The 26143-nt window shown below is 52.9% G+C and overlaps 1 protein-coding gene across 1 annotated transcript in view; it reads right to left on the bottom strand.

The window, feature by feature from the left end:
* Nucleotides 1-26143, bottom strand: part of vars1 (valyl-tRNA synthetase 1) — a 59151-nt gene that overhangs the window by 25006 nt on the left and 8002 nt on the right. Inside the window, exons 3-17 of the mRNA XM_080182010.1 lie at nucleotides 24995-25138; nucleotides 23298-23442; nucleotides 20821-21002; nucleotides 19033-19117; nucleotides 17399-17499; nucleotides 15837-15961; nucleotides 15279-15443; nucleotides 13721-13802; nucleotides 11495-11614; nucleotides 10672-10780; nucleotides 8920-9008; nucleotides 6686-6776; nucleotides 4171-4295; nucleotides 2212-2315; nucleotides 565-723 (exon numbers count right to left, since the gene is read on the bottom strand). Coding sequence (XP_080038136.1) covers nucleotides 565-723; nucleotides 2212-2315; nucleotides 4171-4295; nucleotides 6686-6776; nucleotides 8920-9008; nucleotides 10672-10780; nucleotides 11495-11614; nucleotides 13721-13802; nucleotides 15279-15443; nucleotides 15837-15961; nucleotides 17399-17499; nucleotides 19033-19117; nucleotides 20821-21002; nucleotides 23298-23442; nucleotides 24995-25138 — 1826 coding nt within the window. The remainder of the gene's footprint in view (nucleotides 1-564; nucleotides 724-2211; nucleotides 2316-4170; nucleotides 4296-6685; nucleotides 6777-8919; nucleotides 9009-10671; nucleotides 10781-11494; nucleotides 11615-13720; nucleotides 13803-15278; nucleotides 15444-15836; nucleotides 15962-17398; nucleotides 17500-19032; nucleotides 19118-20820; nucleotides 21003-23297; nucleotides 23443-24994; nucleotides 25139-26143) is intronic.

The following is a 26143-nucleotide window of genomic DNA, read 5'->3' as shown; positions in this document are numbered from 1 at the left end:
TTTTCTGCACTCTATTTGCGTAAGGGTCAGTTTAGCTCAGTTGGTTGGTTGGCAGAGTGGTGCCAACAGCATGGGTTCAATTCCCATGCAGGCACAGTGTGGCGACTGGGGGATTTTCACAGTAACTTCATTGTAGCGTTAATGTAAACCGACTTATGAATAACAAATAAACTTTACCTTATTAATGAACCAGGTGGGTTTTTCGACAATCAGTGGTCACCGTTACTGAGATTAGATCCCAGATTTTATTGATTAAATTTCAATTCTATCAGTTGCCAGGGTGGGATTCGATCCTGGGACCCCAGAGCGTTACAGCCTGGGACTCGGGATTACTAGTCCAGTGACAATACCGCTGCGCCACTGCAAGATAAGGAAGATTTTCCAGCATAGAGGCACACGACTCGCTAATCATTGGGGTTAATAATAACCATGAATGCAGGAAAACGGGATTAGCGCACTTTTAATGGTAGTTATTGTCGGGTACAGACTCGACGGGCCGAAGGGCCTTTTCAGCGTGCTCTACCAGCTGTCCTGCCTCAGAAGCCACCTATTGGGGCCCAGTACCTGATGTTGTCCATCCAGTTAAACCAGGTTTTGAGGTGCGTCTCCGGAATGATCTTCAACTCTCCGTTTCTCACGGCGTCAGCTGCCATTTTCGCCATCTCGCCGCAGCGCACGTACCACTGAGGTTTCAACAGCGGCTCCACGATGTCCTTGGAGCGGCTGGAAGAGGGAGGGAGACGGCGTTTTAGCTTCCCTCGCTCGCTATCTCCATGCTTACCCCCCCCCGAGTGTCTCAGCAACGGGAGGCCGTCCTCAGCCTGCCCGCCCCACCTTCCCCGCCCGCCAACCTCACCATCCCTGCCTCCCTCATTCTAAATCCACCCCTCCCACACTCCTCGTCTGTACCCGCGATCGAGGCTGACTGACTGCCCGAGAGCTCTGCCCTGCACAGACACTGGAGGCAGGTTCAACTCAGATGTTCAAAGGGTAATTAGATATCGCTTCACAGCGCTGGGTACGATTCAGGGGTCAGCTGACTCTGTGTGGAGTCTGCATGTTCTCCCCGTGTCTGTGTGGGTATCTTCCGGGGGCTCCAGTTTCCTCCCAGTCCAAAAGTGTGTAGGTTAGGGTGGATTGGCCATGCTAAATTGCCCCTTAGTGTCCAAAGATGTGCAGGTTAGGGGGGATTGGCCATGCTAAATTGCCCCTTAGTGTCCAAAGATGTGCAGGTTAGGGTGGATTGGTCATGCTAAATTGTCCCTTAATGTCCAAAGATGTGTAGGTTAGGGGGATTGGCCATGCTAAATTGCCCCTTAGTGTCCAAAGATGTGTAGGTTAGGGGGATTGGCCATGCTAAATTGCCCCTTAGTGTCCAAAGATGTGCAGGTTAGGGTGGATTGGTCATGCTAAATTGTCCCTTAATGTCCAAAGATGTGTAGGTTAGGGGGATTGGCCATGCTAAATTGCCCCTTAATGTCCAAAGATGTGTAGGTTAGGGGGATTGGCCATGCTAAATTGCCCCTTAGTGTCCAAAGATGTGTAGGTTAGGTGGATTGGCCATGCTAAATTGCATCTTAGTGTCCAAAGATGTGCAGGTTAGGGTGGATTGGCCATGCTAAATTGTCCCTTAGTGTCCAAAGATGTGTAGGTTAGGGTGGATTGGCCGTGCTAAATTGTCCCTTAGTGTCCAAAGATGTGTAGGTTAGGGTGGATTGGCCGTGCTAAATTGTCCCTTAGTGTCCAAAGATGTGTAGGTTAGGGTGGATTGGCCATGCTAAATTGTCCCTTAGTGTCCAAAGATGTGTAGGTTAGGGTGGATTGGCCATGCTAAATTGTCCCTTAGTGTCCAAAGATGTGTAGGTTAGGGTGGATTGGCCGTGCTAAGTAGGGCAGGGGGTAGACCCTGGGTAAGATTCTCTGTGGGAGAGTCTGTGCAGATCTGATGGGCCGCATGGCCTCCTTCTGCACTGTACAGACTCTATGATTCTTCTCCCTTAAAAACGCAGACACAGGCCCCAACCCCAGTTTCCCACTGGCCGTGAGTTTGACCCTAATGTTTACAGCCTCCAGCCCACATCTTTCGATCAAAGCAACACACAGGATGATGGACCCTCTCCCCTCACAAGCGAGGCTGGTTTTGTTCACAGACATGGCCCTTTCTGAACAGTGTGACTCTGCCCCGGAACGGGGTTCGGCTGCGCTCCGTACCTGCAGACGGGCACCACCATCGGATTGTCCTTCACCTCCTTGAAGAGCCCTTTCTGTATCAGGGCTTCCAGCACTGCCTTCCGAGCATCAAAGCGTTTCATCCCCTGTGGAAGGAGGAAACGAGAAGAAATAAAATCACGTGCAGTACAATCATCAAAGCCGGTTAGATTACAGTTCAATACACTGCTCCCCGCCTGAAAGACAGCATCTAACCCCGTGCTGTACCTGTCCTGGGAGTGTTTGATGGGGGGACAGTGTAGAGAAAGCTTTACTCTGTATCTAACCCCGTGCTGTACCTGTCCTGGGAGTGTTTGATGGGGGGACAGTGTAGAGGGAGCTTTACTCTGTATCTAACCCCGTGCTGTCCCTGTCCTGGGAGTGTTTGATGGGGACAGAGTAGAGGGAGCTTTACTCTGTATCTAACCCCGTGCTGTACCTGTCCTGGGAGTGTTTGATGGGGGACAGTGTAGAGGGAGCTTTACTCTGTATCTAACCCCGTGCTGTACCTGTCCTGGGAGTGTTTGATGGGGGGGACAGTGTAGAGGGAGCTTTACTCTGTATCTAACCCCGTGCTGTACCTGTCCTGGGAGTGTTTGATGGGGACAGTGTAGAGGGAGCTTTACTCTGTATCTAACCCTGTGCTGTACCTGTCCTGGGAGCGTTTGATGGGGGGGGACAGTGTCGAGGGAGCTTTACACTGCATCTAACCCCGTGCTGTACCTGTCCTGGGAGTGTTTGATGGGGGGGACAGTGTAGAGGGAGCTTTACTCTGTATCTAACCCTGTGCTGTACCTGTCCTGGGAGTGTTTGATGGGGGGGACAGTGTAGAGGGAGCTTTACTCTGTATCTAACCCCGTGCTGTACCTGTCCTGGGAGTGTTTGATGGGGACAGTGTAGAGGGAGCTTTACTCTGTATCTAACCCCGTGCTGTACCTGTCCTGGGAGTGTTTGATGGGGGGGACAGTGTAGAGGGAGCTTTACTCTGTATCTAACCCCGTGCTGTACCTGTCCTGGGAGTGCTTGATGGGGGGACAGTGTAGAGGGAGCTTTACTCTGTATCTAACCCCATGCTGTACCTGTCCTGGGAGTGTTTGATGGGGGGACAGTGTAGAGGGAGCTTTACTCTGTATCTAACCCCGTGCTGTACCTGTCCTGGGAGTGTTTGATGGGGGGACAGTGTAGAGGGAGCTTTACTCTGTATCTAACCCCGTGCTGTACCTGTCCTGGGAGTGTTTGAAGGGGGACAGTGTAGAGGGAGCTTTACTCTGTATCTAACCCCATGCTATGCCTGTCCTGGGAGTGTTTGATGGGGGGACAGTGTAGAGGGAGCTTTACTCTGTATCTAACCCCGTGCTGTACCTGTCCTGGGAGTGTTTGATGGGGGGGACAGTGTAGAGGGAGCTTTACTCTGTATCTAACCCCGTGCTGTACCTGTCCTGGGAGTGTTTGATGGGGACAGAGTAGAGGGAGCTTTACTCTGTATCTAACCCCGTGCTGTACCTGTCCTGGGAGTGTTTGATGGGGACAGAGTAGAGGGAAGCTTTACTCTGTATCTAACCCCGTGCTGTACCTGTCCTGGGAGTGTTTGATGGGGACAGAGTAGAGGGAAGCTTTACTCTGTATCTAACCCCGTGCTGTACCTGTCCTGGGAGTGTTTGATGGGGACAGAGTAGAGGGAAGCTTTACTCTGTATCTAACCCCGTGCTGTACCTGTCCTGGGAGTGTTTGATGGGGGGACAGTGTAGAGGGAGCTTTACTCTGTATCTAACCCCGTGCTGGACCTGTCCTGGGGGTGTTTGATGGGGGGACAGTGTAGAGGGAGCTTTTTCTGTATCTAACCCCGTGCTGGACCTGTCCTGGGGGTGTTTGGGTGTGCTAAAATGGGAAGTGTATTGTTAATATCTACAGCATTATGGGCGCTGGCCTTTCCAAGGAGGATGGGAATTTTATGTCGATTACCAGGAATGGTTCCGGAACGTTGATGAGGTAGCCGTTATCATCCATGATGCTAATGAATTCCAAACCGTGTCTCAAACCCACTTCATAATCATTCTGGTCGTGAGCGGGGGTGATCTTTACAGCACCTGGAGAAAGGAAACATTAAAGCAGTTGGGTAGCTGCCGTGGTCACTTCCCTGGGGCTGTCACACCCAAATATCTCCGTTATTCCAATGGGGGGGATAATCCGCCCACATCCAGTCACAAACCTTGCTCCCGAGACTCAAGACCACAATCCAGGCTAACTCTCCCCAGTGCAGGGCTGAGGGAGCCCCGCTCTGTCGCAGCTGCCTTCTTCCAGGTGAGGCCCGAAGCCTGAGGCCTAATCCCAACTCATCCTGCCCCCATTCGGATCACCGTAAAAACTCCCGACAAACTATTTCTTATCCGTGCCCAGGCCAATAGATATTCTTCACCCAAATTTGAGAAGAGAACTAATAGGAAGGTCATTTTGGAAGGTCTAATACAGATGGGAAATAGGCAGCAAATGGCAGGACCCTTAAGAGTATTGATAGGCAGAGGGATCTGGGTGTACAGGTACACAGGTCACTGAAAGTGGCAACGCAGGTGGAGAAGGTAGTCAAGAAGACACACTTGCCCTCATCAACTAAGGCACTGAGTTTAAAAATTGGCAAGTCATGTTGCAGCTTTATAGAACCTTAGTGAGGCCGCACTTGGAATATAGTGTTCAATTCTGGTTGTCACACTACCAGAAGGATGTGGAGGCTTTGGAGAGGGGACAGAAAAGATTTTACCAGGACGTTGCCCCTGGTATGGAGGGCATTAGCTATGAGGAGAGGTTGGAGAAACTTGGTTTGTTCTCACTGGAAGGTTGAGGGGAGACCTGATAGAAGTCTGCAAGATTATGAGGGGTGTGGACAGAGTGGATAGTCAGAAGCTTTTTCCCAGGGTGGAAGAGTCAATTACGCGGGGGGGCACAGGTTTAAGGTGCAAGGGGCAAGGTTTAAAGGAGATGTACGAGGCAGATTTTTTACACAAAGGGTGGTGGGTGCCTGGAACTCACCACCGGGGGAGGGAGTGGCAGCAGATACGATAGTGAGTTTTAAGGGGCGTCTGGACAAATAAATAGGATGAGAATAGAGGGATATGGTCCCCGGGAGGGTAGGGGGTTTTAGTTCAGATGGACAGCGTGGTCGGTGCAGGCTTGGAGGGCTGTAACTTTCTTTGTTGAGTGTTTTTTTACATTATGAGGGAGTTTGAGCAGAGAAGACGGTGCCTCCAGCAAATGACATGTTTCCATATTGTGTGTCTTTTTTATGTTTCCGGAGAATGTTTTTACGTTCAGCTTTTTCCTGCAGCAATACAGCTCAGATGCTGGGACAGCAGGATGATTACTCACTTCTACCTGACATGTGGGTGTGTTCGGTGGAGTTAATGGACTTTTGTTGGCTTAAGTTCCCCTGGGATTTCAGATTCAGGTGATTGACAGGGTCATGTGAAGTTACAGTTCACATGCAGTCCTGGAGCTCTGGCAAAATAAAGAACCACGCTTTTACAGAAATGAGTTGGAATTAGGCTGTTTGGGTTGAAGTTAGGAGGGTTTTGCAGGGTTCTGAATGCTCCATAACTCTCTAAAAACCCAAAAGTTGCTGACATTCATTATAGCAAGTACATTTGTGATTGCTAACTATATTTAAAGTGGGTTTTAAGTCTGTCAGAAGAATGTTGCTTATTTGGAACTGAAATAGCGATTGTTAGAAAGTAGAATTGTCTCTTTTCATAGTTGAATAATCTTAAAACAAGAGTTTAGCTGTTTCATTTTTTTAATTGAATCCTTTCAGTAAAGGAGGCCATTCAGCCCATCTGCACTGAGAACAAACCCACCCATGCCCTATTCCCATACCCCCACATATATACCTGCTGAACTCTTGACACTAGGGTCAATTTTAGCATGGTCAAGCAACCTAACGCACATATGTTTGGAGCAAGAGAGGAAACCGGAGCACCAGGAGGAAACCCACGCAGACACGGGGAGAATGTACAACTCCACACAGAGACAGTGGCCCAAGGCAGGAATCGAACCCGGGCCCCTGGTGCTGTGAGGCAGCAGTGCTAACCCACTGTGCCACCCCCCCTGGAGTTATACTGTTGTGAATAAAGCTTGTTTTGATAAAGGATCCTGAATTTGTCAGTGGAATGACTTCTAGCGTCCTTCCCTCTTACGTATGCCAAAACGGAAAGAATTATTGGGTTCTAGTTTGGCTTTATAATGTAAATTGTTATTCTCTAACACTGTATCCATGCGCAAACTTGACGTCCTGTGTAACAACATCACTAAGAATAGGTGATCTGGCCATTATCACATCATCGTTCGTGGGATCTTGCCATGCACAGCCTTATAACAGAAGAACGGCACTGGCTGCAAGGTGACTGACGTCATGAAAGGCTCTATCCCAATGCAACTCCTTCAGTTCCTTCAAGCGGCTAAAAACAAGGGAGGGACATTGGAGCCTTACCCGTCCCAAAGTTCATGTCCACAAACTCGTCAAAGACCACGGCCATCTTCCGGTGGCAGAAAGGATGCATCACAAACTTCCCTTTCAGATTCTGCGGGGAAGAGAGCAAAAGAATGACGCCGCGTCAGCTCCACTGCGAGTTCGAATCATCGCGGGGGGCTCACTCTCCCTCGCGTTGCAAAGTGACTCCCTGCTGCCCGCACGCTGTGCCACCGGACGCCAGCGTCCCACCAGCACGCCCAAAATCGCGGGAGGAATAAACAAGGAGTTTCCAGTGGCAGGAAGTGCCAGGTTTTAAACAAGAGGCCTCGTTAGAGTTTAGAAGAATGAGGGGAGAGCTCATTGAGACGTATAAGATGATGAATGGGATGGATAGGATAGAGGTGGAGAGACTCTTCCTGCTCAGAAAAGACAGTAGGACTAGGGGGCACAGCCTCAAGATAAAGGGGAGGCGGTTTAGAACGGAGTTGAGGAGGAACTTCTTCACTCAAAGGGTGGTGAATCTGTGGAATTCTCTGCCCGTTGAAGTGGTGGAGGCTGCCTCGCTAAATATTTTTAAGACGCGGGTTGATGGGTTTTTGATAAGAGAGGGGATTAAGGGTTATGGGGAGAGGGCGGGAAAGTGGAACTGAGCCACGACAGATCAGCCATGATCTTATTGAATGGTGGGGCAGGCTCGAAGGGCTAGATGGCCTACTCCTGCTCCTATTTCTTATGTTCTTATGTAAAATAAAGAGAGGTGAGGAGATGTTATTTGTCACGAGGATCTGCGATGCATTGATGGCGACAGAGTCAACAGTAACCAGCTGGTGGGATGGTGGCGTAGTGGTGTTATCACTGGACTAGTAATCCAGAGACGCTCTGGGGGACCCGGGTTCGAATCCCACCACGACAGAGGGTGGAATTTGAATTCAATTAAAAATATCCGGAATCGAGAATCTACCGATGGCCCCGTTGTCGGAAAATCCCATCCGGTTCCCTTTAGGGAAGGAAATCTGCCGTCCTTACCCCGGTCTGGCCTACAGGTGACTCCAGACCCACAGCAACGTGGTTGGCTCTCAACTGCCCTCTGAAATGGCCGAGTGAGACGCTCAGTTCAAGGGGCAGTTAGGGACGGGAGATGCGGACAGGGGCAGCCAGCAACACCCAAGAACAAATACAAAACTTTCAAAAAGGGGATGACGTCTACAGTTGAGGGAAGTGGGGCTAATTAGGTGAGTCAAATCGCACCCCCCCCGCTTTCCCATCCAAGGGACCCGGGCGAAATGGAGTATTTGATGCCCGTCTCTAAATGCCCCTCGAGCTGAGGGTCGCCCTCGGCCAGTTCAGAACACATTCAACGGGCTGAAGGGTCCGCTCCTGTGTCTCTCACACAAACACACTCTTGCCCTGGGTGGGTGCGGCTCCCAACAACACTCGAGAAGCGCGACACCATCCAGGACAAAGCAGCCCCCGCTGGATTGCTAACCCATCCACAAACACTCTCTCCCTCCACCACCCACGCAGCCCTGTGTACCATCTACAAGACGCCCCGCAGCGACTCACCAAGGCTCCTTAGGCAGCGCCTTCCAAACCCACCACCATCTAGAAGGACGAGGGCAGCAGATACCTTGGGGCACCCCCCCCCACCTGGAGGTTCCCCTCCGAGTCACTCACCATCCCAACTTTTGGCCGTTTCTTCATTGTCGCTGGGATAAAATCCTGGAGCTCCCTCCCTAACAGCACTGTGGGTGTCCCTACACCTCAGAGGCTGCAGCGGGTTCAAGGTGGCGGATTATCCACCACCTTCTCAAGGGGCAGTCAGGGATGGGCAGTAAATGCTGGTCTAGCCAGCAACACCCACGTCCCAGGAAGTTGTTCACAGCAAGACGAGGGGGCCCACTCTTACCCAAGGACACTGAGGATAGGCTACACAAAATAGCAGGGCTGCTGTTGCTCAAAGTGTTCCCCCTTTTCCTTTAAGTACCAGGGGTTTAATTACACACGGGGAACGCAGATTAGACTGGGAACGCCACAGTAGACAAGAGCTAGGATTAGAAGAGATAGGGGCTTGATAGCTGGCACAGACATGATGGGCTGAAGGGCCTCTTGCTGTGTTGTCAAACACTGTACACATTAATTCAGAGGGTTCAAACATTACACCCCACATATCTGCGGGTCCAAGTGACCCCCCACTCCCGCCCCACCCTGCACGCCCGCCTCCCCCCCCCCCCACCACCACGTCCGAGCATTACCTGGTATCTGGGGTCCTGCGGATGCACAGCCACAGCAGTGTCGCCCAACATGGTCTCGATACGGGTGGTGGCCACTACCACCTCCTCGTCTGCCCAGACACAGAGAGAGAATGGGGTCATTAGTGTCGCGGGCGGCAGTGACAAATTCTCATCGGAGCGAAATCCCACACGTGCAACATGAAGGAAGTTAAACAAAAACTCGTATCTATCAGTGGGAGGTTGGCTAGAGATACTTTAGCTGGTGTGTGGGGGGAAGGAGGGGGTTATCTTATGAGGAAAGGGTCGGTTAAGGTCAGGCCTGTATCTATTGGAAGGTGACGGACTCGTGGCGTAATCGCTAGACTATTAATCCAGAAACTCAGCTAATGTTCTGGGGATCAGGGTTCGAATCCCGCCACAGCAGAATTCAATAAAAGATATCCGGAATTACGAATCTACTGATGACTTTAAAACCATTGTTGGAAAAACCCATCTGGTTTAGAGAAGGAAATCTGCCGTTCTTACCCCTGTCTGGCCTACATGTGACTCCAGAGACACAGCAACGTGGGTGACTCTCAACTGCCCTCCAAGGGCAACTAGGGATGGGCAATAAATGCTGGACCAGTGACACCCATATCCCACGAATGAATAAAAAAGAAAATTGAGAGGTGGTCTTACTGAAATATATAAGATCCTCATCTCTATTAACATGGTAATTAGTGAAAAATATTGTTTCTTGCGCGCTATACAGACATAGAGAAGGAAAGGAGAGGGTGCAGAATGTAGTGTTACAGTCACAGCGAGGGTGTAGAGAAAGATCAGCTTAATGCGAGGTCGGTCCATTCAAAAGTCTGACAGCAGCAGGGAAGAAGCTGTTCTTGAGTCGGTCGGTACGGGACCTCAGACTTTTGTATCTTTTTCCCCGACGGAAGAAGGTGGAAGAGAGAATGTCCGGGGTGCGTGGGGTCCTTAATTATACCGGCTGCTTTTCCCCGAGGCAGCGGGAAGTGTAGACAGAGTCAATGGATGGGAGGCTGGTTTGTGTGATGGATTGGGGCTACATTCACCACCCTTTTGTAGTTCCTTGTGGTCTTGGGCAGAGCAGGAGCCCAGACCGAGCTGTGATACAACCAGAAAGAATGCTTTCTATGGGGGGCATCTGTAAAAGTTGGTGAGAGTCGTAGCGGACATGCCAAATTTCCTTAGTCTCCTGACAAAGTGGAGGTGTTGGTGGGGCTTTCTTAACTATAGTGTCAGCATGGGGGGGACCAGGACAGGTTGTTGGTGATCCGGATACCTAAAAACTTGAAGCTCTCGACTATGCTGGATGCTCAGAGGATGTTGGCTCTGGTGGGAGAATCCAGAATGAGGGAGTCACTGTTTAAAAGTAAGGGATGGGTGTTAGGGTCCACCAGCCAGTAAGGAGAGAGGGAATGCTGAGGGTAGATGTTTATTGGGATTTTCAAAAGGCTTTCTATAAAATGTGACGTGACAGAGCGGTTAGCAAAATCAAAGCCAGCACGGTTAAACAGGCAGCAGGAAAGTGGGTACAAATTTAACTGGAAGAGCCATTGGTGAGGCATTGTTTCAGATTGGAGTTTCTCAATGATATCAGGGACCCAGGGAGGTGATAATGGGCCAAAGTCCTGCTGATGAAGAATCACATCCGGGTGCCAGGGAGCTGGAAGTGATTTGGTGACCGGCTGCGATACAGCATTACCACTTCAACCCCTACATGCAACTGGACACAGCTCAGCATTCGTCACGACTCACCCGATCCCTCAATTTTATACGCAAAGGAGACCAGAACCCCAAACTCCACCTTCTCTGCGTAGTTGGGCACGGGGAGGAGTGTCCGTCCCGTCAGCTCCTTCTTGTCCACCTGGCGGGAGAAAGGCATCTCAGTGTGAAACTCAGCCGAGCTTTCATCAGGTCATTGCACTTGCCAGACCGCGCTGATTCTGAGCCAGTAGCCGACCCCCATCTCCCCCTCTCCCAATTCTCCCCTCCCCTCTCCCAACTACAGATTGCTTATCCCATCATTAATAAACTGGCCAGATATTTCAGCCTTCCATTGTCCTTGGTGCCCTCCTCATGCTCTCTTCTTCTTCCCTCCTCCCTACCCTGGACACTAAGGGACAATTTAGCATGGCCAATCCACCCTAAGCTCCATATCTTTGGATATTAAGGAGCAATCTAGCATGGCCAATCCACCCTAAGCTCCATATCTTTGGATATTAAGGGGCAATTTAGCATGGCCAATCCACCCTAAGCTCCATATCTTTGGATATTAAGGGGCAATTTAGCATGGCCAATCCACCCTAAGCTCCATATCTTTGGATGTTAAGGGGCAATTTAGCATGGCCAATACACCCGAATCTGCACATCTTTGGACTGAGGGAGGAAACCGGAGCACCCAGAGGAAACCCACGCAGACATGGGGAGAACTTGCAGGCTCCACACAGACTGGAATGGAAGCCGGGTCCCTGGCACTGTGAGCCAGCAGTGTTAACCCACTGTGCCAACATGTGTGGGAACAGCGCACACGCTCAGAAGTGTGCAAGTCAGAACAGTCTCACCAATCACAGGCGCCTACCTCGATGTCAGAGATGGCAGAGTTGAGCGTACAGGACCAGTTGACCAATCGTGTGCTCCGGTAGATCACTCCCTCGTCATGCAGCCTGATAAAAGCTTCTTCAACTGCCTGAGAGAGTTTCTGTAAGAGAAAGAGATAATCATTAATCATCTACTTAATCCCTCTGTCCGAGACCACCCCCCCCACCCCCCCGGAGATTACACCCTCTGTCCGAGACCCCCCGGAGATTACACCCTCCGCCCGAGACCCCCCGGAGATTACACCCTCCGCCCGAGACCCCCCGGAGATTACATCCTCCGTCCGAGACCCCCCGGAGATTACACCCTCCGTCCGAGACCCCCCGGAGATTACACTCTCCGTCCAAGACCCCCCCCCCGGAGATTAAACCCTTCGTCCGAGACCCCCGGAGATTAAACCCTCCGTCCGAGACCCCCCGGAGATTACACTCTCCGTCCGAGACCCCCCGGAGATTACACTCTCCATCCAAGACCCCCCGGAGATTACACTCTCCGTCTGAGACCCCCCAGAGATTACACTCTCCGTCCGAGACCCCCCAGAGATTACACTCTCCGTCCGAGACCCCGCCCCCCCCCCGGAGATTACACTCTCCGTCCGAGACCCCCCGGAGATTACACCCTCTGTCCGAGACCCCCCGGAGATTACACTCTCCGTCCGAGACCCCCCGGAGATCACACTCTCCGTCCGAGACCCCCCGGAGATCACACTCTCCGTCCGAGACCCCCCGGAGATTACACTCTCCATCCGAGACCCCCCGGAGATCACACTCTCCGTCCGAGACCCCCCGGAGATCACACTCTCCGTCTGAGGCACAGATGAACATCCAACACTAGAAACACGATACAAATGAAAATATCTCCCTCTGAGAAATTTCCACATCTTTCTAACTTGGCAGCAAGGAGCGCTTTTATCTTCCTGATTACAGAGTCTGGTTGGAGGTTCATGGAGAAAGTGACTGGTGACAATGTTTCAGACATGGAACAGACTTGAGAAGAACAGAAGGAATTGGGGGGGGGGGGGGGAATAGCTCACTCGGACCTCAAACCTTCTCCGCAATTCAACACGACCGTGCTTGTTCCCTTATTCCTCGAGAGACGGAACTCCAGTCCGCCTCAGCCTCAAATATATTCCACAACGGAGTGTCCAGAACCCTCTGGCGGTGCAGAATGCCAAAGGTTCACAACTCTGAGTGTAGGATACACACAGCTAGGGCTGGGCAAGTGGGTATGGTGTTAGTGGGAGAGGGCTGACATGACCTGAACTACCTGAGATGCCACCAGGAACCGCGCTCTCTCAATGCCCTTGAAACCGTGCCCGTGTGGTCCTGATTTCCCCAGACAGCGAGGGGAACAAACTTCTGGGCAGAGGGATCTGGGGGTCTTTGTTCATGAATCGTAGAAAGTTGGTATGCAGGCGCAGCACGGAATGAAAAAGGCCGATGAGATATTGTAAAGGGACTGGAGTATAAAAGTAGACGTGTGTTGTTGCAATTGTACAGGGTGTCAGTGAGACCACGTCTGGAGTACTGTGTCCAGTTGTGGTCTCCTTATTTGAGAAAGGATGTGGTGATGTTGGAGGCAGTTCAGAGAGAGGTTCACCAGACTGATTCCAGGGATGAAAGAGTTGACGCACGAGGAGAGGTTAAATATGAGATCCGCTCCAGTTATAAAAGGGATTGATAGAGTAAATGTAGACTAAATGTTTCCCTGTGTGGGGCAATCTCAAACAAGAGGTCACAGGCTGAGGGGTGGTAGATTTAAAACCGAGATGAGGAGAAGCTAGTTCTCACAGAGGGTGGTGAATTTGTGGAACTCCAATAGCTCGGTGGAATCTGAATCATTGAATGGTTTCTAGGGGGAGGTAGATATATTTCTGATTTAAAAATGGGTTAAAGGGATGTTGGGAAGAGGTGGGGAGGTGGATTTGAGACCAGGGAGAGATCAGATTGAATAGCAGAACAAGCTCAAAGGGCTGAATGGCCTATTCTGCTCCTAATTCTTATGTTCTTAAACCTCTCGGTGTCTGCCCTGATAAGCCCCCTCAGAATCTTGGATAATGCACTGGCTGATCTGTCCCCCAGGCTGTACTTGTGTGATGCTGGGAGGAACTGCGCAGTGCAGATTGGACGGTGGTTGTGGTTACTGAGTTCTCCGTCCCTGCCTCCAGGCAGCCCCTGAGGTCCCCTTAGCCTGCCCGAGGCGTACTCACAGGGTCCATAGTGAAGCAGGCCCGGTCCCAGTCCAGAGACGATCCCAGTTTCCGCAGCTGGTGATAAATCCGGTCACCTTTCCTGGACAATGAAACAGTTGCTGAGCATTCATACAAGAGCGAGCTTTAATCACAGGGCAGTTACAGTGCAGAAGGAGGCAAATCGACCCCTCGGGTTCCCCCAACTAGTGTCATGACTTAGAGCCATTTCCCCAGCCTTTTTCCCCTGTATCCCTACGTATTGTTTCAACTCAAATAATCATCTAATTCTCTCCTGAATTTCTTGGTTGAACCTGTCTCCACCACACTCTCAGACAGTGCATTCCAGATCCTAGCCACTCGCTGTGTGAATCTGTCTCCACCACACTCTCAGACAGTACATTCCAGATCCTAACCACTCGCTGTGCGAATCTGTCTCCACCACACTCTCAGACAGTACATTCCAGATCCTAACCACTCGCTGTGTGAATCTGTCTCCACCGCACTCTCACAGTACATTCCAGACCTTAACCACTCGCTGTGTGAATCTGTCTCCACCACACTCTCAGACAGTGCATATCAGATCCTAACCACTCGCTGTGTGAATCTGTCTCCACCGCACTCTCAGACAGTACATTCCAGATCCTAACCACTCGCTGTGTGAATCTGTCTCCACCACACACTCAGACAGTACATTCCAGATCCTAACCACTCGCTGTGTGAAAAAGTTTTCCTATCATATTTGCTTCTTCTGTAAATCACTTTAAATCTGTGCCCTCTCATTTCTTTTCTGACTCTCTACTCTGTCCAGCCCCTTCATGACCAAATCTCCTCTTAACCTTCTCTCTCTCCAATGAGAACAGTCTTATAAAACCACAGAATCCCTAGAAAGAGGCCATTTGGCCCATCGAGTCTGGACCAACAACAATCCCACGCAGACCCTCTTCCCGTAACTGCACATACTTACCCTGTCTGCCCCCTGATACCGAGGGAGAATTTAGCACAGCCAATCCACCTAACCAGCAGGTCTTCCGGACTGTGGGAGGAAACCAGAGCACCCGGAGGAAACCCACGCAGACATGGGGAGAATGTGCAGATTCCAGAGTGACCCAAGGCCGGAATTGAACCTAGCACAATCCCTGTGGACACGTATCCGGCTGCTGGGACAACACAGTGGAGGACGGGCCTTCCAGACACTGGGAAACTGGCGCAGAGACTCCAGTTTCATGGGTCAGTGAGGAATCGGACATGGGGAGAAGTGTGCCCTGTTCCCAACCGGAGGATGCCACACTCGGAGCCCAGTCAATTAAACCACTGGCACCAACTGTGGGCAAACTGAAACAATGCCCCCCCCTACATGAATTCCTCCCTCTCAAACAACCCGCTGCCACACCTCCCATCAAATCCAAACCCCACCATAGCCCCTGACAACGAACGGAGGAACTTCAACTGGGATCCAGGAATCCTGATCCCCACCACCCCACTGCCCCCGATAAAGTGCCGGTGGGACGGGGCGGGGCAGGGTGGGACGGGGCAGGGCAGGGCGGGACGGGGCAGGCGTCGTTTCCGCCGCACTCACTCGTTCTTCCACTTCCACACCTCCTCGATGAAGCTCTGGCGGCCCAGGTCGTGCCGGGTCCGCCGGGACTGGCGCCACAGCCTCTTCTCCACCACCACCTGCGTGGCAATGCCAGCGTGATCGCAGCCCGGGTTCCACAGGGTGGTCGCTCCCCGCATCCGGTGCCTGGGCACAGAGAGGAAAAGAGACAAGAGGAACCTATTGGAATCCAGTCAACAGCAGGTGGAAAATGCCCCATCCGGGGCAGGGAGGGGTCAATATTTCCAATCCATCCCCCCATCACCCAAGCCCTTGAATTCAGTGGGACTCCAGTCTCGGAGAGGATCCCCTCGTGGCACTCGAACCAACCACCCTTCAACCAACTTGGGAAAGACTTTTAGGGGATGGGCCGGCCTGGAATTGTGTTGGAGGGCCGCAGTCCAAAGCCCACTCCCACCGGGACGTCCCACGAATCCCTATCCCGCAGACGTCCCCTGCCCGATCGTCAAATGCAGGCAGGTGAGGCAGTGCCCAGGGTACCGATTGCAGCGGGGAGGTGGGGTGGGGGGAGGGCTTTACCAGCGGGTGAGCGAGTCCTGGATGGCGTTGGTCAGAGCGTGGCCCAGATGCAGGGAGCCCGTCACGTTGGGCGGGGGGATGCAGATCATGAACATCCCCTTTGGGTTCGGCTCCGAGATCTTGCGCTGTGGGAGCAGAAAGAGAAACAGCTTCAACGTCACATCGACTCCAAGACCACAACTTGGATTTCAACGGCACTTTGAACAAAGAACAAAGAACAACCCAGCACGGGAAACAGGCCCTTCGGCCCAACGAGCCTGCGCCGCCGCATCACCCTACACCTATTCTACCCTGCGTGTCTACGAATGGAACCCTACTCAGTCAGATTCGGGGAAGAAATAGTGTCAATTTGGTAGAAACCGATTAGCCTAAGAGCACATCTTTGGGGTGTGGGAGGAAACCGGAGCGCCCGGAGGAAACCCACGCAACCACAGGGAGAATGCGCAAACTCCCACAGACACAGGCCCAAATCCATGTATCTGCACAGCTAGCAGTGCTAGTCACTGAGCTGTTGCGGCGCCCGTCTATCGGTCCAGGATTAAGCACACACACCGACACGAAGTACTAGGCCACTCCTGGACTTCCAAGAGCAGCCTACGCACGACCCACCGTGTGCATGCCCCTCGTTTGACACGAGGTGGACCTCCACCTGTGGAATAAAGACAAAAAATATTAATCATACAGCCTGCCCTTCCGGTGTCTCCCGAGGTTTAACCCTATTTAATAGCCCCTACCATATCCCTCCATTCTCGTTTCACTCATGTGCCTATCTAACTGCCTCTTAAACGAGTCCAACGTTCCTGCCTCCACCACCCTACTCGGTAGCGCATTCCAGACCCCCACAACTCTCTGCGTAAAGAACCTTCCTCTTACCTCCAAATTATACCTCCCCCCCCCTCACCCTTAAGTGATGACCTCTCGTGTTCGTACCCAGTCTAGGGAGCAGTCTCTCACTATTAACTCTATCTATTCCCTTCAGTATCTTATATACCTCTATCATGTCCCCTCTCAATCTCCGTCTTTCCAAGGAGAAGAGCCCCAGTCTCTTCAATCTCTCCTCGTAACCCAGTCCCCCCATGCCAGGCAACATCCTGGTAAACCTCCTCTGCACCCTTTCCAGAGACTCCACGTCCTTCCGGTAGTAAGGTGACCAGAACTGGACGCAGTACTCCAAATGCGGTCTAACCAACGTTCTGTATACCTGAAGCATTAGACGGCAGCTTTTATACTCTAAGCCCCTTCCTAGAAAGGCTAACATCCCATAAGCCTTCCTAACAACTTTGAGCTTGTTCTCCATTCGTTCGCGGGATATGGGTGTCACTGGGCCAGCATTTATTGCCCATCCTTAATTGTGTGTCTCGCTTGGGCATTTCCAAGGGTAATTAAGAGTCAGCCACATTGCTGTGGCTCTGGACTCACATGTAGGCCAGACCGAGTAAGGAAGGCAGATTTCCTTCCATTGGTGAACGAGATGGGTTTTTAACACCAATCACAGAATCCCGACAGTCCAGAAGGCGGAACGCCGTCGGATCGCCCCAGCCCCGCCGAGGAATGCCACTTACCTTGTACTCGGGTTTGAAGAATCCTTGCTTCTCCCACCAGGGGTACCAAGCTGCTTCCACGTACTGCGGGCTGTACGAGTCCGGCATTGGGCAGCTCACGTCTACAGTGTGGAGAAACAGTACGTTAGGGATCGTGGCCCAAACTCTCACCTTCCAACCCCAGTCTAACCAGCCTCTCTTCATCACTGGAACGCTCCATCCCAGGCAGCATCCTGGTGAACCTCCTCTGCACCCCCTCCACAGCAATCACATCCTTCCGATAGTGTGGAGACCAGAACTGCGCACAGTCCTCCAGCTGCGGCCAGTGAGTTAGACAGCTTCATCGTAACCTCCTTGCTCTTATATTCAATGCCTCGGCTAATAAAGGCAAGTATCCCATACACCTTCTCAGCCACTGTATCTACCTGTTTTGCTACCTTCAGGGATCTTTTGACACGCAACCCACTGTGTCACCGGGAATGGAACCCGGGTCCCTGGCGCTGTGAGGCAGCAGTGCTAACCCACTGTGTCACCGGGAATGGAACCCGGGTCCCTGGCGCTGTGAGGCAGCAGTGCTAACCCACTGTGTCACCGGCTATGGAACCCGGGTCCCTGGCGCTGTGAGGCAGCAGTGCTAACCCACTGTGTCACCGGGAATGGAACCCGGGTCCCTGGCGCTGTGAGGCAGCAGCGCTAACCCACTGTGTCACCGGGTATGGAACCCGGGTCCCTGGCGCTGTGAGGCAGCAGTGCTAACCCACTGTGTCACCGGGAATGGAACCCGGGTCCCTGGCGCTGTGAGGCAGCAGTGCTAACCCACTGTGTCACCGGGTATGGAACCCGGGTCCCTGGCGCTGTGAGGCAGCAGTGCTAACCCACTGTGTCACCGGGAATGGAACCCGGGTCCCTGGCACTGTGAGGCAGCAGCGCTAACCCACTGTGTCACCGGGAATGGAACCTGGGTCCCTGGCGCTGTGAGGCAGCAGTGCTAACCCACTGTGTCACCGGGAATGGAACCCAGGTCCCTGGCGCTGTGAGGCAGCAGCGCTAACCCACTGTGTCACCGGGAATGGAACCCGGGTCCCTGGCGCTGTGAGGCAGCAGTGCTAACCCACTGTATCACCGGGAATGGAACCCGGGTCCCTGGCGCTGTGAGGCAGCAGTGCTAACCCACTGTGTCACCGGGAATGGAACCCGGATCCCTGGCGCTGTGAGGCAGCAGCGCTAACCCACTGTGTCACCGGGAATGGAACCCGGGTCCCTGGCGCTGTGAGACAGCAGTGCTAACCCACTGTGTCACCGGGAATGGAACCCGGGTCCCTGGCGCTGTGAGGCAGCAGCGCTAACCCACTGTGTCACCGGGAATGGAACCCCGGTCCCTGGCGCTGTGAGGCAGCAGTGCTAACCCACTGTGTCACCGGGAATGGAACCCGGGTCCCTGGCGCTGTGAGGCAGCAGCGCTAACCCACTGTGTCACCGGGAATGGAACCCCGGTCCCTGGCGCTGTGAGGCAGCAGTGCTAACCCACTGTGTCACCGGGAATGGAACCCGGGTCCCTGGCGCTGTGAGGCAGCAGCGCTAAACCACTGTGCCAGTAGCAGCCTAATGGTGCGAGCTTGCTGGAGATTAGACGTTAGACGCTGAATCCGCCTCACCTTTCTTCTCTCCAGGAGCTGTCGGGATGTCATACGTAATCACTCCCAAATCCTTCTTCTCTTTTTTCTCCATTTTGGCCTTTTTCTGAGGGATGGCGGTGTGGGGGGAGGGGAGAGGGGGCAGGAATGGAAAGAGAGAAAATTATTAAAAATCCATCAGTTTCCCATCCCGTGGTCCGGATCCCTTGGAGTGGGGAAAGTCGGAAGCCTCAGGGCTGACTGTGGGTTCCTCTTTATAATTCACAAACAGGATGTGGCTATCGCTGGTTAGCCCAGCAGTTGTTGGCCAAGCTCGAGGGGCTGAATGGCCTCCTTCCGCACCTACATTCGCATATCGCTCCCTGGAGTCTGTTCCACCGTTCCGGAAGATCGTGGCCAATCTTCAGCCTCAAAGTCCTCTTTTCCCGCCCACCCGTGATATCTCTCCCTGTCCAAAAACATTCTTAGTCTTAAACAAACTCATTGAGTGTCCAGGGGAGAGGGTGGGGGTGGTAGGGACTTCCAAAGGACTGAATTAGCTCATCTCACATCAGTAAAATTCCAGACTTTACGGATAATCTTCCAGCTCAAAGGCCATCCACAGATCCAGCCTCCACTGGGAAACTTTCCTCGAGTTCTCGCTTTTGATTTCTTTTTTCTTTATTCATTCGTGGGTCACAGGCGTCGCTGGCTGGGCCCAGTATTTGCTGCTCGTCCCCAGCTGCCCTGAGTGTCGCACTCGCCCATTTCAGAGGGTGGTTAAGTGTCAACCCCATTGCTGTGGCTCTGGAGTCACATGTAGACCAGACCGGGTAAGGATGGCAGATTTCCCTTCCCTAAAGGGACCAGATGGGCTTTCACGACAATCGACAATGAATCACAGAAACCCTTTAGTGCAGAAAGAGGCCCTTCGGCCCATCGAGTCTGTACTAACCACAATCCCTACATATTACACCCGCTAATCCCTCTAAACCTACACATCTCAGGACACTAAGGGCAATTTTAGCACGGCCAATCCACCTAACCTGCACATCTTTGGACTGTGGGAGGAAACCGGAGCACCCAGAGGAAACCCACGCAGACACGAGGAGAATGTGCAAACTCCACAAAGACAGTGACCCGAGCCAGGAATCGAACCCAGGACCCTGGAGCTATGAAGCAGCAGTGCTAACCACTGTGCTACCATGCCGCCCATTAGAAAGAAAGAAAGAAAGGATCATAGAAACCCTACAGTGCAGAAAGAGGCCCTTCGGCCCATCGAGTCTGCACCGAACACAATCCCACCCAGGCCCTATCCCCATATCCCTACATATTATACCCACTAATCCCTCTAACCTACGCATCCCTGGACACTAAGGGGCATTTTATCATGGCCAATCAACCTAACCCGCATGTCTTTGGACTGTGGGAGGAAACCGGAGCACCCGGAGGAAACCCACGCAGACACGAGGAGAATGTGCAAACTCCACACAGACAGTGACCCGAGCCGGGAATCGAACCCAGGACCCTGGAGCTGTGAAGCAGCAGTGCTAACCACCGTGCCGCCCATGGTTTCATGGTCATCAGTAGATTCTTAATTCCAGATTTGTTTAATTGAGTTCCACCACCTGCCGTGGCGGGATTCGAACCCGGGGTCCCCAGAACATTAGCTGAGTTTGTGGATTAAGAGATTAAGCACTAGGTCACTGTCTCCCACATTCCCAGCGTCGGAGGCAAACCGAGTTGCAATGTCGTCAATGTCTGTTTTTAATAGTTAAACCCCGCTCCCCGCACTCTGGTCTCTGACTGACGTTCTCCCCCTGCACTGACCTCTGGCTGCCTCTGCTGCTGCTCCTTCAGCTTGTCCTGTTTCTGCAGGAACTTCTCCATCTTCTCCCTCTTCAGCGCCTCCTTCTTCAGCTGCGCCGGAGTCTTCTTAGCCGGTACCTCCTCCACCTGGGGGGACACACCCGGGCTGAGGGCGTTCTGCTCCTCTGGCTGCTGCTGCTGCCCTGCGGAACCAAGAGGAGGAGGCTATCAGCGGCAGGAAGGAGACCAAGAGGAGGAGGCCATCAGCGGCAGGAAGGAGACCAAGAGGAGAAGGCCATCAGCGGCAGGAAGGAGGCCATTCAGCCCCTTGTTTCACAACACAATGAGAATGCTGCCATTCAAGGATTGCAAGGAACTACAAAAGGGTGGTGAATGTAGCCCCAGTCCATCACACAAACCAGCCTCCCATCCATTGACTCTGTCTACACTTCCCGCTGCCTCGGGGAAAAGCAGCCGGGATAATTAAGGACCCCACACACCCCGGACATTCTCTCTTCCACCTTCTCCCGTCGGGTAAAAGATACAAAAGTCTGAGCTCCCGTACCGACCGACTCAAGAACAGCTTCTTCCCTGCTGCTGTCAGAGTTTTAAGAACATAAGAACATAAGAAATAGGAGCAGGAGTAGGCCATCTAGCCCTCCGAGCCTGCCCCGCCATTCAATAAGATCATGGCTGATCTGTCGTGGCTCAGTTCCACATTCCCGCCCTCTCCCCATAACCCTTAATCCCCTCTCTTATCAAAAACCCATCAACCCGCGTCTTAAAAATATTTAGCGAGGCAGCCTCCACCACTTCAACGGGCAGAGAATTCCAGAGATTCACCACCCTTTGAGTGAAGAAGTTCCTCCTCAACTCCATTCTAAACCTCCTCCCCTTTATCTTGAGGCTGTGCCCCCTAGTCCTATTGTCCTTTCTGAGCAGGAAGAGTCTCTCCACCTCTATCCTATCCATCCCATTCATCATCTTATACGTCTCAATGAGACGTTTGAATGGACCTACCTCGCATTAAGCTGATCTTTCTCTACACCCTCGCTGTGACTGTAACACTACATTCTGCACCCTCTCCTTTCCTTCTCTCCTAAGTACTCTATGAACGGTATGCTTTGTATGCGTAGCACATAAGGAACAATGGAGGTGATTCTTCCAGAAGTGCTGAATTGGTGGGAAAACTGTTGTAGATCCCAACTGTTCTGTCAGTTCAGCTTCTCACCGGGATCTCCGCACTCTGCACTGCAGAGGTCCCAGTCATTAAAACCCTGGGGGGGGACAGGGCCTATTCACACCGGAGTTTCGAGTTCTGCGCACGCACAGTGGTCCCCATCTGTCAGACTCGCTGGCCAGCCCTGGACGCCCCCAGCACTGCCCCTCCAGCCCCCTAATCGCAGCCAGCCTCGATAACTCTGTGGCTGCCCCAGAGCACCCCGATGTACAGCCCACACCCCCCCCCCCACAACCCCCTCACCCCAACAGACCCTCTCCCCTCTCTCAATCACTGCCTTCCCTCCATCCCAGGCCAATCCCAATGGAGAATGGCAGCGGGACACCCCCCCCTCCACCCACCCAACCCCACCGATCACCCCTAGGCCCTGCCGTCTGCAGGCTCCACTCCCTTGGCACTGCCTGATGGGCAATGCCAAGGTGCATGGGCATGGGCATTTTGCCCCTTGGTCAGTGCCAGGGTGCCCAGAGGGCATCAACCCCCCACTCCCGCTGACCGACCCCCTGGGGGGGGGGGGGGGGGGGGACCCTGACTGCCAACCCTTTCACTCTGGCGGGGTCTCCCGCTAGTTCCCCGAACGTGGGGAGCTAGTCTACTGGAATGAAGTACGCCTGGCGAGGTGGGAGATTCAATCTGGACCTGAAAATCCCCGATAATAACCTGCTAAACACATTTAAAATCCATTTTGTAAATACTTAAATGTCTTATCCGTCTTCCCGCTGGTTTAACATAAGAAATAGGAGCAGGAGTAGGCCATCCAGCCCTTCGAGCCTGCCCCGCCATTCAATAAGATCATGGCTGATCTGTCGTGGCTCAGTTCCACATTCCCGCCCTCTCCCCATAACCCTTAATCCCCTCTCTTATCAAAAACCCATCAACCCGCGTCTTAAAAATATTTAGCGAGGCAGCCTCCACCACTTCAACGGGCAGAGAATTCCAGAGATTCACCACCCTTTGAGTGAAGAAGTTCCTCCTCAACTCCGTTCTAAACCGCCCCCCTTTATCTTGAGGCTGTGCCCCCTAGTCCTACTGTCTTTTTCCAGCGCAGTCTGACCAGCGACTGTTCGCCAGCTCTGGGAGGGGCGCACGTGTCCCCGGCGCACGTGCAAATCCCGGTACACGGCCGCAGACGCGCGTCTCCCCACCGCGACCCAGCAGAAAGGGTGCAGCTCGTGACGGGAGAATTGCGGCCAATACTTCTCACCGCATTCCCCCATCCACGTGACAATAACAACTCGGGTCGGACCCCTCCGCTCACCTGTACATTTCTCAGTGGTCACGGGCACAATCTTCTCACAGAGCCTCACCGCTCCCAGGGCCCGGGTGAACTCGGCCTGGTTCACGCAGGTCAGGAACCAGCGGTTCACGTTGACGTAGGGCTTTCTGAAGTCGGGCTCAAAGACCTGTAGGAGGGGACAAGCAGTGGCAGCGTCAGGCACTTCCGTTATCGCGGGCGCGAGACCCTCCCGCTGCAGCCCCAGTTCAATATCGGAGCAGGGGAGGCCCCTCCGGCCTGTTCCTCCTCCGCTCAACGAGCCTGTGGCTGGTCCGATCTCTCATTCACCCCCTGATCCCTCAATACATTTTGTTTCCCATCACGTGAGGTGACGGTTTACGCTGGGATGGTCAACCCCGAGTTAAACATCATCCGCTGTGTCTCGGGGTCTCACTCTGACGTGGCCCAGTCTCTGCTGCAGAGGAAGGCAGTGGGGCTGAGAAGGTGCACGATTCCCTGGCCTCTCATTTCCCTGGACCCTCCTCTCAGTCAGCTGAGCTTTCCTTCTCTGCTCGCTTCCTCCAACGTCCTTCCCAAACGTCAAGACTCCAGAGGTTACAGCCATCGATAACTCACTCCCAGCTGTCAACAGTCAACAACTGCCAACTCCACACCTCACCTGGACGTGTCCTCAAGGTATTGGAGACCCAGGAGGTTGTGACCCAGTGGCTGGTTCATCACACCAAAGGCCCTGGGGTAGATCATCGTCTGCTTTCCCACGAACAGCAAGCCGTGCACATCTTTGGACACTAAGGGGCAATTTAGCATGGCCAATCCACCCTAACCTACACATCTTTGGACACTAAGGGACAATTTAGCACGGCCAATCCACCCTAACCTGCACATCTTTGGACACTAAGGGACAATTTAGCATGGCCAATCCCCCTAACCTGCACATCTTTGGACACTAAGGGACAATTTAGCATGGCCAATCCCCCTAACCTGCACATCTTTGGACACTAAGGGACAATTTAGCATGGCCAATCCACCCTAACCTACACATCTTTGGACACTAAGGGACAATTTAGCATGGCCAATCCACCCCTAACCCGCACATCTTTGGACACTAAGGGACAATTTAGCATGGCCAATCCACCCCTAACCCGCACATCTTTGGACACTAAGGGACAATTTAGCATGACCAATCCCCCTAACCTACACATCTTTGGACACTAAGGAGTAATCGTATCTGCTTCTACCACTTCCCCCAGGCAAGACATTCCAAGCACTTACCACCCTCTGTGTTAAAGAAGACTTGCCTCTCGCATCTTCTTTAAACTGACCCCCTTTTACCTGAAACCCACGTCTCATAATAACTGACATCCAGGGGAAAACTCAGGATGAAATATTTGGCGTGTAATAAACGTATTTGACCCCAGTCGCGGAGCCGTGGCGAGTGAACCATCCCGATTTTAACCTAGCTGCCCTGTGAGGTGAGGGAGGGAGGGACGCACGCTGCTCCAGAACATGAGGTGTCAGGGACAGGCGGACCACCATAGTGTGGGTGGACGGGGGAGCGGGAAATCAGGGCGATATTAACGTGCTTATTGAATTAGACCACCAGACACGGGGGAAGTAAACAAGCAGCCAGCAGAACTCCCGCCACAGATCGCACAGAGCGATGTCGGGGTTCCAGCTGCCTGCCCCACCCCACGGTTAGGAGAAGGTTTGCGACGTACGTGTTTATAGGGGAGCAGCAGCGAGCAGGCGACTGCGATGTCAGCCAAGGTGATCCCCTCTCCCACCAGGTACGTCCGCAGCTTCAGGTGGTCGTCAAGAAACTGCAGAATCTTCTTCAGGTCCAGCTGGGCTCGGTCGACAGCCTGGTAATAAAACAGAGGAGACAACGTGGCTTTCAACTCCATTTCCCCGCCCCGCTCCCCATCACCACAATCCCCTGAGAAAAGATTAAAGTGTATTTATTAGCGTCACAAGTAGGCTTTCATTAACACTGCAATGAAGTTACTGTGAAAATACCCTAGTCACCACACTCTGGCGCCTGTTCGGGGACAATTTAGCACGGCCCAATGCACCCCAACCAGCACGTCTTTCAGACTGTGGGAGGAAACCGGAGCATCCGGAGGAAACCCATGCAGACATGGGGAGAATGTGCAGACTCCGCAGCAGCAAAGAAAATTACAGCACAAGAACAGGCCCTTCGGCCCTCCAAGCCTGCACTGACCATGCTGCCCAACTGAACTAAAACCCCCTTCCGAGGACCATATCCCTCCATTCCCATCCTATTCATATATTTGTCAATACACCCCTCAAAACTGACTATAATATCCGCTTCCACTACTGCCCCCGGCAGCAAGTTCCAGGCACCCACCATCCTCTGTGTAAAAAATCTGCCTTGTACATCTCCCTCAAACATCGTCCCTCGCACCTTAAACCTGTGCCCCCCTATAATTAACTCTTCCACCCTGGGAAAAAGCCTCTGACTATCCACTCTGTCCGTACCTCTCACAATCTTGTAGATTTCTATCAGTGACTCAAGCAGGGAATCGAACCTGGGTCCCTGGCGCTGTGAGACAGCAGTGCTAACCCACTGTGTCACCGGGAATGGAACCCGGGTCCCTGGCACTGTGAGGCAGCAGTGCTAACCCACTGTGTCACCAGGAATGGAACCCGGGTCCCTGGCGCTGTGAGGCAGCAGTGCTAACCCACTGTGTCACCAGGAATGGAACCCGGGTCCCTGGCACTGTGAGGCAGCAGTGCTAACCCACTGTGTCACCGGGAATGGAACCCGGGTCCCTGGCACTGTGAGACAGCAGTGCTAACCCACTGTGTCACCGGGAATGGAACCCGGGTCCCTGGCGCTGTGAGGC

Source organism: Carcharhinus amblyrhynchos, unplaced genomic scaffold (genome assembly GCF_965287045.1).
Source record: "Carcharhinus amblyrhynchos unplaced genomic scaffold, sCarAmb.v2.hapA scaffold_45, whole genome shotgun sequence".
NCBI lineage: Eukaryota > Metazoa > Chordata > Chondrichthyes > Carcharhiniformes > Carcharhinidae > Carcharhinus > Carcharhinus amblyrhynchos.
Note: the sequence above shows the minus strand (reverse complement) of the source record. Positions and strands in the feature narration are given on the sequence as shown.